Genomic DNA, 15,552 nt, shown 5'->3' with positions numbered 1-15,552 from the left:
TCCCCACCTTCTGCATCTCTTCTCACTGTAACCTCACTATTCCACTTGGGTTCCTCTCATTCACACACATATACTCCATCTTGCTGCGGCTAATCTTCGTCCCTCTCCTATTCAGGGCAAACCTCCACTCTTCTAGCATCTCCTTCACCTGTTCCCTACTCTCACTACATACAAATCCCAATGTCATCTGCAAACATCATAGTCCATGGAGATTCTTGTCTAAGCTCATCTGTCAGTCTGTCCATCACCATAGCAAACAAGAAGGGGCTCAGAGCTGATCCCTGATGCAGTCCCACCTCCACCTTGAACTCTTCTGTCTCACCTCCAGCACATCTTACCCCTGTCTTACAGTCCTCATACATGTCCTGCACCACTTGAACATACTTCTCTGTCACTCCAGACTTCCTCATACAATACCACAGTTCCTCTCTAGGCACCAGTCATAGGCTTTCTCCAGATCTACAAAGACACAATGCAGCTCCCTCTGACCTTCTCTGTACTTCTCTGTTAACATTCTTAAAGAAAATACTGAATCTGTAGTACTCCACAGGTATACCATCAGGACCAAGTGCATTCCCACTCTTCATCCTTTTTAATGCTCCTCTCACTTCCTCTTTACCAATCTTTGCTATTTCCTGGTCCACAGCAGACACCTCTTCTACTCTTCCTTCTCTCTACTTTTCCTCATTCATCATCATTCATCTTGAAAGCCCATTTTCTACCCTCCCATCCCACAACTGGCATCTGTCAGTACACTTCCATTCCTATCCTTGACCACCCTAACCTGCTGCACGTCCTTCCCATTTCTGTCTCTCTGCCTTGCCAGCCTGTAGAGATCCATCTCTACCTCCTTACTGTTCAACCTAGCGTACAAGTCATCATAGACCTCTTGATTGGCCTTTGCCACCTCTACTTTCACTTTACCATTCATCTTTTCTTTTCTTTTTTAAAAATGTAGTAGTAAAATTAGTAGTAGTAGTAGTATTATACATACATAACTAGAAAATTCCCGCTGAAATTTTGATGGACTTGCCATCTGTGCTGTGAACCCCGGGCCCGGTGTCTGCCGTGCCGCGCCGCCGAGCATTATGCATTGCATATTGCAGGAATTATTTTGTATTTGCCTTTAGACATGAGTAATTAGCTAAAATGCTAGCATGCTAACAGTCGTAATGCTAGCACCTAGCAAGAGAACCTCAACTTTAGAAAGTGCCAAGGTTGTCCTGTAACATCCCTACATCATGCCATGTGTGTATTTGCCTGCATACATGAGTAAATTAGCTTAAATGCTAACATGCTAACGGCTACCACGCTAGCACCTAGCAAGAGGGCCTCAGGTCCCGAACAGTTTGATGCAGTCCCATAGTGTCCCCACATCATACAATGTGTGTATTTGCCTTGAGACATCAGCAAATTAGCTTAAATGCTAACATGCTAACAGTCATCTTGCTAGCACCTAGCAAGAGAGCCTCAAGTCTAGAAAGTGCCAAAGTAGTCCTATAACATCCCTACATCATGCCATGTGTGTATTTGGCTTTATAAATGAGTAAATTAGCCACAATGCTAAAATGCTAAGAGTTAGCATGGTAGCATCTAGCAAGAAAGCACCAAGTCCCTAAAGTGCTAAGACAGTCCCATAGTGTCCCGACATCATGCCATGTGTGTATTAGTCTTTAGACATGAGTAAATTAGCTAAAGTCTAACATGCTAACCGTTACCATGCTAGGACCTAACAAGAGAGCCTCACGTTTAAAAAGTGCGAAGGCTCCCTACATCATGCCATGTGTGTATTTGTCTTTAGACATGAGTAAATTAGCTTAAATGCTAGAATGCCAACGGCTACCATGATAGCACGTAGCAAGATAGCTTCAGGTCCCAAAAGTGTTAAAGCAGTCACACAGTGTCCCCACATCATGACAAGTGTGTAGTTGCCTTTAAACATGAGTAAATTAGCTTAAATGCTATCATGCTAACAGTCATCGTGCTAGCACTTAGCAAGAGAGCCTCATGTTTAGAAAGTGCCAGGGTTGTCCTCTAACCTCCCTGCATTACGCCATGTGTGTATTTGCCTTTAGACATGAGTAAATTAGCTTAAATGCTAACATACTAACATGCTAACGGCTACCGTGCTAGCACCTAGCAAGAGGGCCTCAAGTTTAGAAAGTACCAAGGTTGTCCTATAACCTCCCTGCATCATGCCATGTGTGTATTTGCCTTTGGACATGCGTAAATTAGCTTAAATGCTAACATGCTAACGGCTACCGTGCTAGCACCTAGCAAGAGGGCCTCAAGTTTAAAAACTGCCAAGGTTGTCCTATAACCTCCCTGCATTATGCCATGTGTGTATTTGCCTTTAGACGTGAGTAAATTAGCTTAAATGCTAACATGCTAACGGCTACCATGCTAGCACCTAGCAAGAGGGCCTAGCAACATAGCATCAAGTCTTGAAAGTTGCCAGGCACTGCTGTGGTGTCTGTACATGTCATGTGTTGTTTTCCAATTGAAAGCAGCACTTGCATTGCCATGGAGGACTAAAGAGCAGAGAGTGCGTGACATGTGGGTCGATACTGAACTATCGATTCCTGACATGATGATAACACAGCTTATTGCTGTATCATGGATTCTATAAAAATGTTGATATTTTGATACTTTGGTCTTTGAGGTGCCTGGAGTCACTGTGCTTAATTAGAAAAATCTAACTTTTAAAATCTACACAATAAATGAGCTGTATGGTATCAGCTGGGAAGCGAATCATTGTAATCGCACATGTCAAGAGAAGGTGGTTTTTGAAGGGAGGGGCTGTGAGGAGGAGGCGGCCATGGCAGTGAATGAGCTCAGAGGGCTGAATCGCTCATGTCGAACAGAAGCTTCTTACGGCCAAACGATTCGAGATATCGACACCACGAGACGACCGTGAGCGGCCCGAGGGTCGGGGCTTCGCATAGATCTGCTCTTTTTGCATATCGGTTGAGAAACGACCGCAAGATGACGAGTTGAAAACACAGAAAATTAAAGATTTGGAGAAAGAAAAGACGGCGTCTTTAACATGGGAGTGAATGGGAGACATGCCGGCGCTCTTCTCGCTTCTGAGGGCCCAGAAGGCAATCCGTACATCTCTCAGACATAAGAGTGACATTTTTGGAAAGGGGACAAGATTTCCTACGTTTTCACCAAATTAAATCGAGCTGGCTAAAACGGTGTGGCCAGGAAGAGGAGTTGTTTGCAAAGCCAAAAAGTTATCTTTTCGTCTCCCCTGCCACAGTGGAGTCAGAGTGGGAGACGCTGGCCCTGCGCACACCTCCTTCTGACGAAGATAGAGCGAAAACTAAACATCGTACAAAAAACTAATTAGCCACAGAGAGAGTTGAGAAGTTTATCTCAAAAATGAGCCGTTAATCACGTTTCTACGTGGCCGTATGGCTGAGCTACAAGGCTGTGAAAAGTCTGTAAATTCTCAGTTTTTCTCTGCCATGTGCTGTTCTAAAAATAGAACAGGGTGGACCTAATCTTGTGGCCCATTTTTGAACGTTTTGGTTAATAGCGTCGCCATGGTTACACAAAACATTCCAAAACCTAAATACCGCTGTAGTCCTGACCGCCACGATTCCGGCGGTGTAACATGTTTGGGGGTCCTTCTTGCGGTTTTGGCCGCATTACGCGCACAAAAAAGGGAAGATTAAGATATACGGAATAATAATAACTAAACAGGAATAACAATATGGGCTTGCTCAGTAATGCTTGCATTAAGGCTTGCATTACTGGGCAAGTCCATAACTACAAAATTCCCACGGAAATTTTGATGGGCTGGCCACCTGTGCTGTGAACCTCGGGCCTGGTGTGCCAACGGCTACCGTGCTAGCACCTAGGAAGAACGCCTCAAGTACCGAAAAGGTTGATGCAGTCCCATAGTGTCCCCACATCATGCCATGTGTGTATTTGCCTTTAGACATGAGTAAATTAGCTAAAATGTAAGCATGCTAACAGTTGTAATGCTAGCACCTAGCAAGAGAACCTCAACTTTAGAAAGTGCCAAGGTTGTCCTGTAACATCCCCACATCATTCCATGTATTTGCCTTTAGACATGAGTAAATTAGCTTAAATGTTAACATGCTAACAGTCATGCTAGCCCCTAGCAAGAGAACCTCGAAGTTAGAAAGTGCTAAGGTTGTCCTATAACCTCCCTACACCATGCAATGTGTGTATTTGGCTTTAGACATGAGTAAATTGGCTTAAATGCTAACATGCTAACAGTCATCATGCTAGCACCTAGCAAGAGAGCCTCAAGTTTAGAAAGTGCCAAGGTTGTCCTATAACCTACCTACATCATGCCATGTTTGTATTTGCCTTTAGATATAAGTAAATTAGCTAAAATGCTAACATGCTAACAGTCATCATGCTAGCATCTAGCAAGACAGCCTCAGGTCCTGAAAAGTTTGGGGCAGTCCCATAGTGTCCCCATATAATGCCACGTGTGTATTTGCCTTTAGACATGAGTAAATTAGCTAAAATGCGAGCATGCTAACAGTCGTAATGCTAGCACCTAGCAAGAGAACCTCAACTTTAGAATGTGCCAAAGTTGTCCTGTAACATCCCTGCATCATGCCATGCGTGTATTTGCCTTTAAACATAAGCAAATTAGCTTAAATGCTAACATGCTAACGGCTACCATGCTAGCACCTAGCAACAGGGCCTCAAGTTTAGAAACTGCCAAGGTTGTCCTATAACCTCCCTACATCATGCCATGTGTGTATTTGCCTTTAAACACGAGTAAATTAGCTAAAATGCTAACATGCTAACAGTCATCATGCTAGCACCTAGCAAGAGAGCCTCAACTTTAGAAAGTGCCAAGGTTGTCCTATAACCTCCCTACATCATGCCATGTGTGTATTTGCCTTTAGACATGAGTAAATTAGCTTAAATGCTAACATGCTAGCAATTGGCATTTAGCCACAGAGAGAGTTCAGAAGTTCTAAAAAAATGAGCCATCAATCACGTTTCTACGTGGCCGTATGGCTGAGCTACAAGGCTGTGAAAAGTCTGTAAATTCTCGTTTTTTTCTCTGCCATGTGCTGTTCTAAAAATAGAACATGGTGTACCTAATCTAGTGGCCCATTTTTGAACGTTTTGGTTAATAGCGTCGCCATGGTTACATGAACCTCTCCAAAAAATAAATACCGCTGTAGTCCCGAGCGTCACGATTCCGGCGGTGTAACATGTGTGGGGGTCCTTCTCGCGGTTTTGGCCGCATTACGCGCGCAAAAAGTGGAAGATTAATATATAATAATAATAGCTAAACAGCAATAACAATATGGGCTGGCTACTGAGCCAGTCCATAATAATAACTAAACAGCAATAACAATATGGGCTGGCTCAGTAGCTTTTGGTTCTCCCCCAATGACCTCTGCAAAGATAAGAAGAAGAAACACAACGCAGGATGACCCTTAACTGGCACTGGTCACAGTTTGACTTGATACTCATCTACCCTACATCAAAGACAATTATTTAAAACTAGATTAGGCTACAAAGCCCAGACTTCCCGGTCCGCGGCCACCTCTTCCATCTCCACCGAGAGGACACCAAGGCATTCCCAGGCCAGCTGTGAGACATAATCCCTCCAGCGTGTCGTAGGTCTGCCCCGGGGCCTTTTCCCGGCTGAGCATGCCCGGAACACCTCACCAGGGAGGCGTCCGGGAGGCATCCGGACTAGATGCCGGAGCCACCTCAACTGACTCCTCTCGATGTGACGGAGAAGTGGCTCTACACTGAGCCTCTCCCGGATGGCTGATAGATCACCCTATCTCTTAGGGTGAGTCCAGCTAAACTCATTTCAGCCGCCTGTATCCGCAATCTCATTCCTAGACCATGATGTTGAACAATTTTTGCTCTCAGGTCATATGACAGTTGTTTTGAGGCTCCCATGGTTCTACTATTCAGAGAAGATGCAACTTGCTATTGGCCACCTTAAATACCCTTTCTCATGATTGGCTTCACTTGGTATACAGGTCAAGGGTCAATGAGCCTGCCAAACGAATTTTGTCTTCCAACAATTAGTGTTCAGGGTATTGAATTCAATAAAACAACAAGGGTGCCCAAATGTATGCACCTGCCTACTTTTGTTTGAATTAATTATTGAAATAATTATTGCACACTTTCTGTCAATCCTATAAACTTCACTTCACTTCTCATGCATCAGTTGTGTTTGTGTGGATTGACTTGAGCTTGCTTTGGCCAGCAGAACGGGTGCCTTCATTTCAATGCATTATGCTGGGCCTGGGCGATATGGACAAAAAACTCATATCCCCATATACTCATGGTTGAATGACAGGGAAGGGTGATACCGCTGAAAAAAAATCTTACTCCTCTACGGACCAGAGGAAAATTCATTGGTCAGTGTTTTTAGCTTTCTGATGTGACAACAATGCTTGATGATGGCATGGCAGGAAAGGTGAAGTCTATAATAATATCATAATATTCTTCTTCAATCCATTCATCCATTTTCTGTGTCACTTGTTCTCACGGCGGTTGCAGGTACTGACGTTGAAGAGACGTCCGATAAACCAACTCAACAAGTATTGAACGTATTAAATGTTGCTTTTCTTTTCTATCCTTCAGGACTCTCTGTCAGTATCTCAACCTTCAGCTTGGTGGCAATTGCCATCGAGCGATACAGTGCAATTTGCAACCCACTGAAGTCCAGAGCATGGCAGACCCAATCCCATGCATACCGTGTTATTGCTGCCACCTGGGTGCTCTCGCTCCTTATTATGATTCCTTATCCAGTGTTCAGCATCATCAAGACGTTCCCCAAGACCAATGACACTGTGGGCCACATGTGTCGTCTCCACTGGCCCAGTCAACAAGCTGAGCAAACCTGGTTTGTATTGGATACATTATCATCTTCTACCATGTTCAAGGTTTTGGTGAACTGCAGCCACTCCCAGCTAACTAACTACAACAGACACCACTGTGTGTGGGCTCAAAAAAGTAAAGGGAACACATAAAAGTAACACAATGTAGATCTGAATGAATGAAATACTTTTTATTAATACATTGTTCTTTCCATAGTTGAATGTGCTGGCAACAATCACCCAAAAATGATCATTCATTCATTCATTTTCTACTGCTTATCCTCAAGAGGGTCGTAGGGGTGCTGGAGCCTATCGCAGCTGACTTCCGGCGAGAAGAGGGGTCCACCCTGGACTGATGGCCAGCCAACAAACATTCCCACCCACATTCATACCCATGGACAATTTGGAGTCGCCAATTTAAAAAAAAACATGTTTTTGGAATGAGGGAGTAAGCCGGAGTCCCCGGGGAAAACCCACGCATGCACGGGGAGAACCCAAAAATGATCAATGAAAATTAAATGTATCAACCCATGGAGATATGGATTTGGAGTTATAGTCAAAGTGAAAGTGGAAAAACACACTACAGGCTGATCCAACTTTGATGTTGGATCCAACTTTGATGCTTTAAACAAGTCAAAATGAGGCTCCGTAGTGGGTGTGGCCTCCGCGTGCCTGTATGGCCTCCCTACAATGCCTGGGCATGCTCCCGATGAGGCGGCGGATGTTCTCCTGAGGGATCTCCTTCCAGGCCTGGACTAAAGCATCTACCAACTCCTAGTCAGTCTGTAGTGCAACCTGCCATTGGTGGATGAAGTGGGACATGATGTCCCAGAAGTGCTCAATTGGATTCAGGTTTGGGGAACGGGCGGGCCAGTCTATAACATGAATGCCTTCATATTGCAAGTGCTGACACACTCGAGCAGTCAGGCTCCCTCTGGCAAGCTCATGGTGGGCTGTGCGGCCCTCCAAAGAAATGCCACCCAACACCATTACTGACCCACTATCAAACTGGTCATGCTGGAGGACGTTGCAGGCAGCAGAACGTTCTCCATGGCATCTCCAGACTCTGTCACGTCTGTCACATGTGTGCAGTGTCAACCTGCTTTCATCTGTGAAGAGCACAGGGCGCCACTGGCCAATTTGCAAATGTTGTTCTCTGGCAAATGCCAAATGTCCTGTACGATGTTGGGCTCCCACCTGTGGACGTCGGGCCCTCATTCCACCCTCATGGAGTTTGTTTCTGACTGTTTGCACACACACATGCACATTGTGGCCTGCTGGAGCTCATTTTGCGGGGCTCTGGCAGTGTGCCCCCTTGCACAAAGGAGGAGGCATATCGGTCCTGCTGCTGGGTTGTTGTCCTTACATGGACTCCTCCACATCTCCTGATGTACTGGCCTGTCTCCTGATAGCGCCTCCATGCTCTGGACACTACGCTGACAGACACAGCAAACCTTCTTGCCATCCAGGATGCTGTGCCACTATGTCATCATACAGGCACATCGTGTCATACAGACCTGTCATACAGGCACATGGAGGCCACACCCACTACTGAGCCTCATTTTTACTTGTTTAAAGCATCAAAGTTGGATCCAACATCAAAGTTGGATCAGCGTGGGGTATGTTTTTCCATTTTCATTTTGACTATACAGTAAAGTCTCGTTATATCGATATTGTCGGGAGTCGGAAAAAATATCGATAAAACCGGACTGTCGATATATCCGATCCTGCGCCGAACTGCATTAAAAGTGGGCAATAATGCACTCGACGTTGTTCTATAGTATAGAACAATGTCGAGCAGCTTAAATCAATCTTTGCTTAAGGATTTCAATACCAAAAAAGAACACGGCGAACGGCTGCTTCCAGTCAACTTTATTTTTCACACTTCCACCACCAGAGCACAGCACACACACCGATTCCCGCACTTCCTGGTTCACAGGTCATGCTCAACCCGCCCCACATAGCTGGCGAAACACATGCCTGCAACAGTTTCTCTCGTGTGTATAGAATCTATACACACGAGAGAAACCACGAACGCCAGCATGTACATATGAAAAACAGTGATTATTGCAAGCGATAAAAAGATATCTGAATACAACACAATTAAATACATGTATTTGTACGCTTGTGTCTTCGTTGGAATAGGTGTGTATGCTATGTCAGTTGGTTCTTCTGTTGCAGGCATGTGTTTGGCCAGCTATGTGGGGCGGGTTGAGCATGACCTGTGAACCAGGAAGTGCGGGAATCGGTGTGTGTGCTGTGCTCTGGTGGTGGAAGTGTGAAAAATAAAGTTGACAGGAAGCAGCCGTTCGCCGTGTTCTTTTTTGGTATTGAAATCCTTAAGCAAAGATTGATTTAAGCTGTTTTTGTATCTATATAAGCAGACCAAATTGGCTGGCGGGAGATGAAAAGGGCATCGTAGTAACCGCATTATCATAATAACCGGGTATCGTACTAACAGAACTAATTATATCGTAAAAGACTAGAAATTAGCCGGGAAATGAAAATAGTATCGTAATAAGCAGTACTTCGATATATCCGATATCGATATAACGAGACTTTAATGTAACTCCAAATCCAGACCTCCATGGGTTGATACATTTGATTTTCATTGATCATTTTTGGGTGATTTTGTTGTCAGCACATTCAACTATGGAAAGAATCAAGTATTTAATTTCATTCATATATATACATTCATATAATACATATATATATATATATACATCCTGCTCAAAAAAATAACGGGAGCACTGAAGTAACACGTTGTAGATCTGAATGAATGAAATTAGAATTAAATACTTGATTCTTTCCATAGTTTAGTATGGAAATACTATATAGTATATAGTATTAGTATACGTATATAGTATATATATATATATGTATATATATATACATACATATATACATACATACTGCTCAAAAAATAACGGCTGCTCAGAAAATAACGGGAGCACTGAAGTAACACGTTGTGTATATATATATATATATATATATATATATATATATATATATATATATATATATATATATATATATATATATATATATACATACAAAAACATGTTAGTATGAGAGGTCTCACTCGCTCACATTTTGGATTTTGTGAGCGAGTTTAAGAGCTAATATGCTAATCAGAAAGAAATAGTAATAAAAAATCTGCTTGCTGACTGTATTGTTTTAAATAATGGCCCATAGCTCCCAAATTGATATCCTTTTACATAAAATTGGATGTAATTAATTATATCATTGTAGTTGCACATGGAATCGTTGACCACAAAGAGATTTCCCCTATTTATTATAAATAAAATATCTCAGATTAAATGCAATTAATTATGAGGGATTTTATTATATATTATTATCTATTATATATATTAGGGCTCTCAATCGATTAAAATATTTGATTGCTGTTAATCACATTATATATTTTTTATTACTTATAATTAAATATATTATATATTATTATAATATATATATATATATATATATATATATATATATATATATATATATAGATAGATAGATAGATAGATAGATAGATAGATAGATAGATAGATAGATAGATAGATAGATAGATAGATAGATAGATAGATAGATAGATAGATAGATAGATAGATAGATAGATAGATAGATAGATAGATAGATAGATAGATAGATAGATAGATATATGGCTCGGGCATATATATATATATATATATATATATATATATATATATATATATATATATATATATATATATATATATATATATATATATATATATATATATATATATATATATATATATATATATATTATACATTCCATATTATATTATATTATATATATATATTGTTTGTCTATATGTGCCTTTGTCTATATGTGCCCTGAGATTGGCTGGCCACCAGTCCAAGGTGTACCCTGCCTCTCTCCCAAAGACAGCTGGAAACTGGCTCCAGGATCCTTGTGAAGATAACCGGTAGAAAGTGAATGACTGAATGAATATACCATCAAGACCAAGTGGCAAGGCACATGGTCCTGATGGTATACGGTATATGGAGGTATGGAAGTGTCCAATAGATTCACACTCCTCCCTGGTAAGGTCTATTCAAGGGTTCTGGAGAGGAGGAACCGCCCTATAGTCGAATCTCAGATTCAAGAGGAGCATTGTGGTTTATGTCCTGGTTGTGGAACTATTGACCAGCTCTACACACAGGATTCTTGAGGGTGCATGGCAGTTTGCCCAACCAGTCTACATGTGTTTTGTGTGGGTATCGGACCAGCTAATTCTGGTGTTCGTTCCCTGTATGACCGGTCAATGCGAGTCTGGTTCGCATTGCAGTAAGTAGTAAGTCGGACCCGTTTCCAGTGAGGGTTGGACTCCACAAGGGCTGCCCTTTGTCACCTATTCTGTTCATCACTTTTATGGACAGAATAGCTAGGCGCAGTCAGGGCGTTGAGGGGTTTTGGTTTGGTGGCTGGCCGATTGGAGGAGTTTAAGTACCTCAGGGTCTTGTTCACGAGTGGGGGCGGGCCTGACCAACAGGTGAATTGGTGTGGCATCTGCAGTGATGCGGTCTCTACATCGGTCCGTTGTGGCAAAGAGAGAGCTAAGCCGAAAGGCAAAGATCTCAATTTACCAGACTATCTACGTTCCTACTCTCACCTATGGTCAAGAGCTTTGGGTAGTGACCGAAAGGACAAGATTGTGGGTACAGGCGGCCGAAATTAGTTTTCTCCGCAGGGTGGCTGGGCTCCCCCTTAGAGATAAGGTGAGAAGCACTGTCATCCGGGAGAGACTCAGAGTAGAACCACTGCTCCTCCACATTGAGAGGAGCCAGATGAGGTGGCTCGGGCATCTGGGTAGGAGAGGTGTTCTGGGCACGTCCAACCGGTAGAAGACCTCGGGGAAGACCCAGGACACGTTGGAGGGACTACGTCTCCCAACTGACCTGGGAACGCCTTGGGATCCGCCAGGAGGACCAGGACGAAGTGGCCGGGGAGAGGGAAGTCTGGGCCTCCCTGCTTAAGCTGCTGCCCCCGCGACCCGACCTCAGATAAGCGGTAGAAGATGGATGAATGGATGGATGGAAGTGTCCAATAGGATCTTAGGTGGTGAGAAGATGCCTCAGGAATGGATAAGTGTGTTGGTGCCCATTTTTAAGAACAAGGGTGATGTGCAGAGCTGTGGCAACTACAGAGGTATAAAGCTAATGAGCCATACCATGAAGTTATGGAAAGAGTAGTTGAAGCTAGACTAAGGACAGAAGTCAGCATCTGTGAGCAGCAGTATAGTTTCGTGCCAAAAAAAGAGTACTACAGATGCAGTATTTGCTATAATAGATGTTAATAGAGAAGTACAGAGAAGGTCAGAGGGAGCTGCATTGTGTCTTTGTAGATCTGGAGAAAGCCTTTGACGGGTGCCTAGAGAGGAACTGTGGTATTGTATGAGGAAGTCTGGAGTGACAGAGAAGTATGTTCAAGTGGTGCAGGACATGTATGAGGACTGTAAGACAGGGGTAAGATGTGCTGGAGGTGGGACAGAAGAGTTCAAAGTGGAGGTGGGACTGCATCAGGGATCAGCTCTGAGCCCCCTTCTTGTTTGCTATGGTGATGGACAGGCTGACAGATGAGCTTAGACAAGAATCTCCATGGACTATGATTTTTGCAGATGACATTGGGATTTGTAGTGAGAGTAGGAAACAGGATCCCTCATTGGGAGTGATTAGGATGGATAGGATCAGGAACGAGTGCATCAGAGGGACATTAAATATGAGATGGTTGGGTTGTCTCGAGGAGAGATGAATTGAGAGGTGAATTTATTGGTAGAAGGATTCTGTGTTTAGAGCTGCCAGGTAGGAGTCAAAGAGGAAGACCAAAGAGGAGGTTTATGGATGTAGTGAAGGAGGACATGAGGATAGTTGGTGTGGCGACCCCTGAAGGGAAAAGCCGAAAGAGAAGAAGAAGAAGACATATAGTAATTTGATCAATCCAAATCAATTACAGCTTTAAGATCCGCCCATTACAGGTTAAATCACACCCACTTTTGGTTATGCCCCACACACGACAGATACAGATACAGATACAGTACGGGTTAGCTTTTCCATGCGTTTTGTCTCTATATTGTACTTGAAGCTGTACTTGAAGGCAATAAAACCTGAAATAAATATTTACTTTATTCTGTCTTTTCCTCCTTTTCTCCCTTTTTTATTCTGGCTTTCTTACAGGTATGTGCTACTGCTCTTTATTTTGTTCTTCATTCCTGGAGTGGTGATGGCTGTAGCCTACGGTCTCATCTCCAGAGAACTCTTCCGCGGCATGCAGTTTGAAATGAAGCAGAATAACACAGAGACTACTGGTGAGAAAATTGTTGTGGTCACCTTGGCTGCATGATAAACCATAAATCGTCATCAAGTAAAACTTCATGGTCTAGTTAGTTAAAACTTAGTGCTCTACTCCAGGGACATTTCTTCAAGCCAAAATCCTAATGTACACGATAATTTATTGAAATACCATCCATCCATTTTCCTTCTCTTATCCGGGTCCAAGTCGCAGGGACAGCAGTCTCAGTAGGGAAGTCCAGACTTCCTCGTCCCCAGCCAGCTCCTCCAGCTCCACCAGAAGCGTTACCAGGCCAGTTGTGAGACATAATCCCTCCAACATGTTCTAGGTCTGCCCCGGGGCCTTCTCCCGGCTGGACATGCATTGGAACACCTCATCAGGGAGATGTTCGGGAGGCATACGGATGAGATGCTCGCGCCTCTTGATGTAAAGGAGCAGCAGGCCCTCCGGGAGGACTGAGCTCCTCACACTAGGGCAGTGCATCTCTATTATTTTCATCATGGCCCATCAAGGCTGTGATTGTCAACCACTGTGCCGTGGCACACTAGTGTGCCGTGACAAATCGTTAGGTGTGCTGTGAGAAAATTATCCAATATCATTTATTTTCTAATGAACCTTGATTAATAATTTTCTGCAAATATTATGTCATTGTCGAGTGTCCGTGGTGTAAAGACAAGTGGAGCAATGTAATATTTGTGCGTGTGGCAACACAAAGCCGATCGCCTCATTCCTCCAATAGACTTAGTGACGCACATGAGATGGTTAGTAGGGCTGGGACGACGCGTCACCATCGTCACAGAAGAACTGCACGTCAATGCGTCATCACTCAGAATCAAAACATGGCGGCGGTTGCCGCAGCATCAAGTAGTGTGGGAGAAGAAAATATCTCGCAATAGGATATCAAAAGTATGTGAGTACCCTTAAAAGGTAACGATTCGGTGGTCTGTGACCTGTGCGTACCATAGAAGCACTACTGTAATGCACCAGCACCTGGGAGCTGTTTGTGTGGAGGAGAAGAGACCATACCCTTTCAACTTTTTTTTCTTTCCTTGTTTGCAATGATTAACCCCGTCATTCATCCAAACCGCACCACATAACTTGTGTGCCAATCTCGCACACACACACCTGAGCAGATGCACACAAGCACGAGTGAGGGTGGTGGTGGAAAGCATGAGGGAAAGATAAAGTGATCTTGCAGGAACACACACAGCTGCTTTTTTTTTAAATGTATTTTATGTTTATATTTTGATTCAGATTGTACAGTTTCATTTATTGGAAGAAAGTTAAATTTATTATTTTAATTATTATAGGATTCCTATAGTATAGTTACAGTTAATTTTGTAACTTGTTAATAAAAATATATTGGAAAGAAGAAATTTGTGTTTTATTCATGGCAATTCCAAAAACGTGCTAGGTTAATTGGCCATTCCAAATTGTCCGTAGGTACGAATGTGGGTGGGAATGGTTGTTTGTCTATATGTGCCCTGTAATTGGCTAGCCACCAGTCCAGGGTGTACCCCACCTCTCACCCAAAGACAGCTGGGATAGGCTCCACCATACCGGCGACCCTCGTGAGGATAAGCGGTGGAAAATGAATGAATGAATGAATGCTACATACGTCAAATTATGGGGAGATAATTGATAATCAAATCGAAATTGAATCAAATCGGATTTAAAAATGAATCGTTAGATTAATCAATGCATCGGAAAACAATTTTCTAGATTAATCTATTGCAAAAATAATCGTTTAACCCAGTGCTAGTGGTTAGTCATGTGCCGCAAGATTTTTCCAATGTAAAAAACGTGCTGTTGCTCAAAAAAGGTTGAAAATCACTGCCCAAAGGGACAATTTGTAGGTGCAGTCTCATCCCAGAAGCGTCACACTCAGATACAAACCTTCCTAGCAAACACTGAAGGTCACAGTCCAATGACGCTATCAGGAGGCCACTGAACTGGACTCCCTTGATGCCTTAGCTGTACTTGGAAATTCTGTGAACAGAATTGATGACAGGGTAGGCTTGGCGGAGGCCAACGTTCCCCGGAAACAGGCTTGACTGTTGGCAATGCCAACCAGGCTATATCCATCAAACCCAAATAAAACTTCAACAATATAGTTCTTGGCATTCAACTAGTATGTATGCTTGGTTTGACACTGAACTAGTAGCAATATCCATCCATCCGTCCTGTACCTCTTGTCCGTATTAGCATAATGACCTGGAGGCTCATGGACTTGAGCTGACATCAGCTGGCGGGAGGTGGGGTACCCTGGACTTACAGCCAGACAATCGCAGGAACAACCAGTCACACTCACATCCACACCTTTTCATAGCTTTGTAGAAAAATTATTCAGGTAATTTCGTTATATTAATCAAACTGCCACTTCTT

The 15,552-nt window shown here is 43.1% G+C and overlaps 1 protein-coding gene across 6 annotated transcripts in view; it reads left to right on the top strand.

Annotated features, from left to right (window-relative positions):
• LOC131137546 (cholecystokinin receptor-like) overlaps positions 1-15,552 on the top strand; it is an 80,022-nt gene that overhangs the window by 50,468 nt on the left and 14,002 nt on the right. For 4 of the 6 annotated variants that reach the window (XR_009131934.1, XR_009131932.1, XR_009131933.1 and 1 more), the window contains 2 exons: positions 6,613-6,874; positions 13,053-13,183. Coding sequence is in view for 3 of the 6 variants with exons in the window: in XM_058085645.1 (XP_057941628.1) it covers positions 6,613-6,874; positions 13,053-13,183 (393 nt within the window). In the remaining 3 variants the exon portion in view is untranslated. Of the gene's footprint in view, positions 1-6,612; positions 6,875-13,052; positions 13,184-13,374; positions 15,541-15,552 lie in introns of those variants that run through there. The other 2 variants (XM_058085646.1, XM_058085647.1) reach the window with 2 other exon arrangements.

Source organism: Doryrhamphus excisus, chromosome 10 (genome assembly GCF_030265055.1).
Source record: "Doryrhamphus excisus isolate RoL2022-K1 chromosome 10, RoL_Dexc_1.0, whole genome shotgun sequence".
Classification (NCBI taxonomy): domain Eukaryota; kingdom Metazoa; phylum Chordata; class Actinopteri; order Syngnathiformes; family Syngnathidae; genus Doryrhamphus; species Doryrhamphus excisus.
The sequence above is the reverse complement of the archived record's forward strand: the minus strand, read 5'-3'. Positions and strand labels throughout refer to the sequence as shown.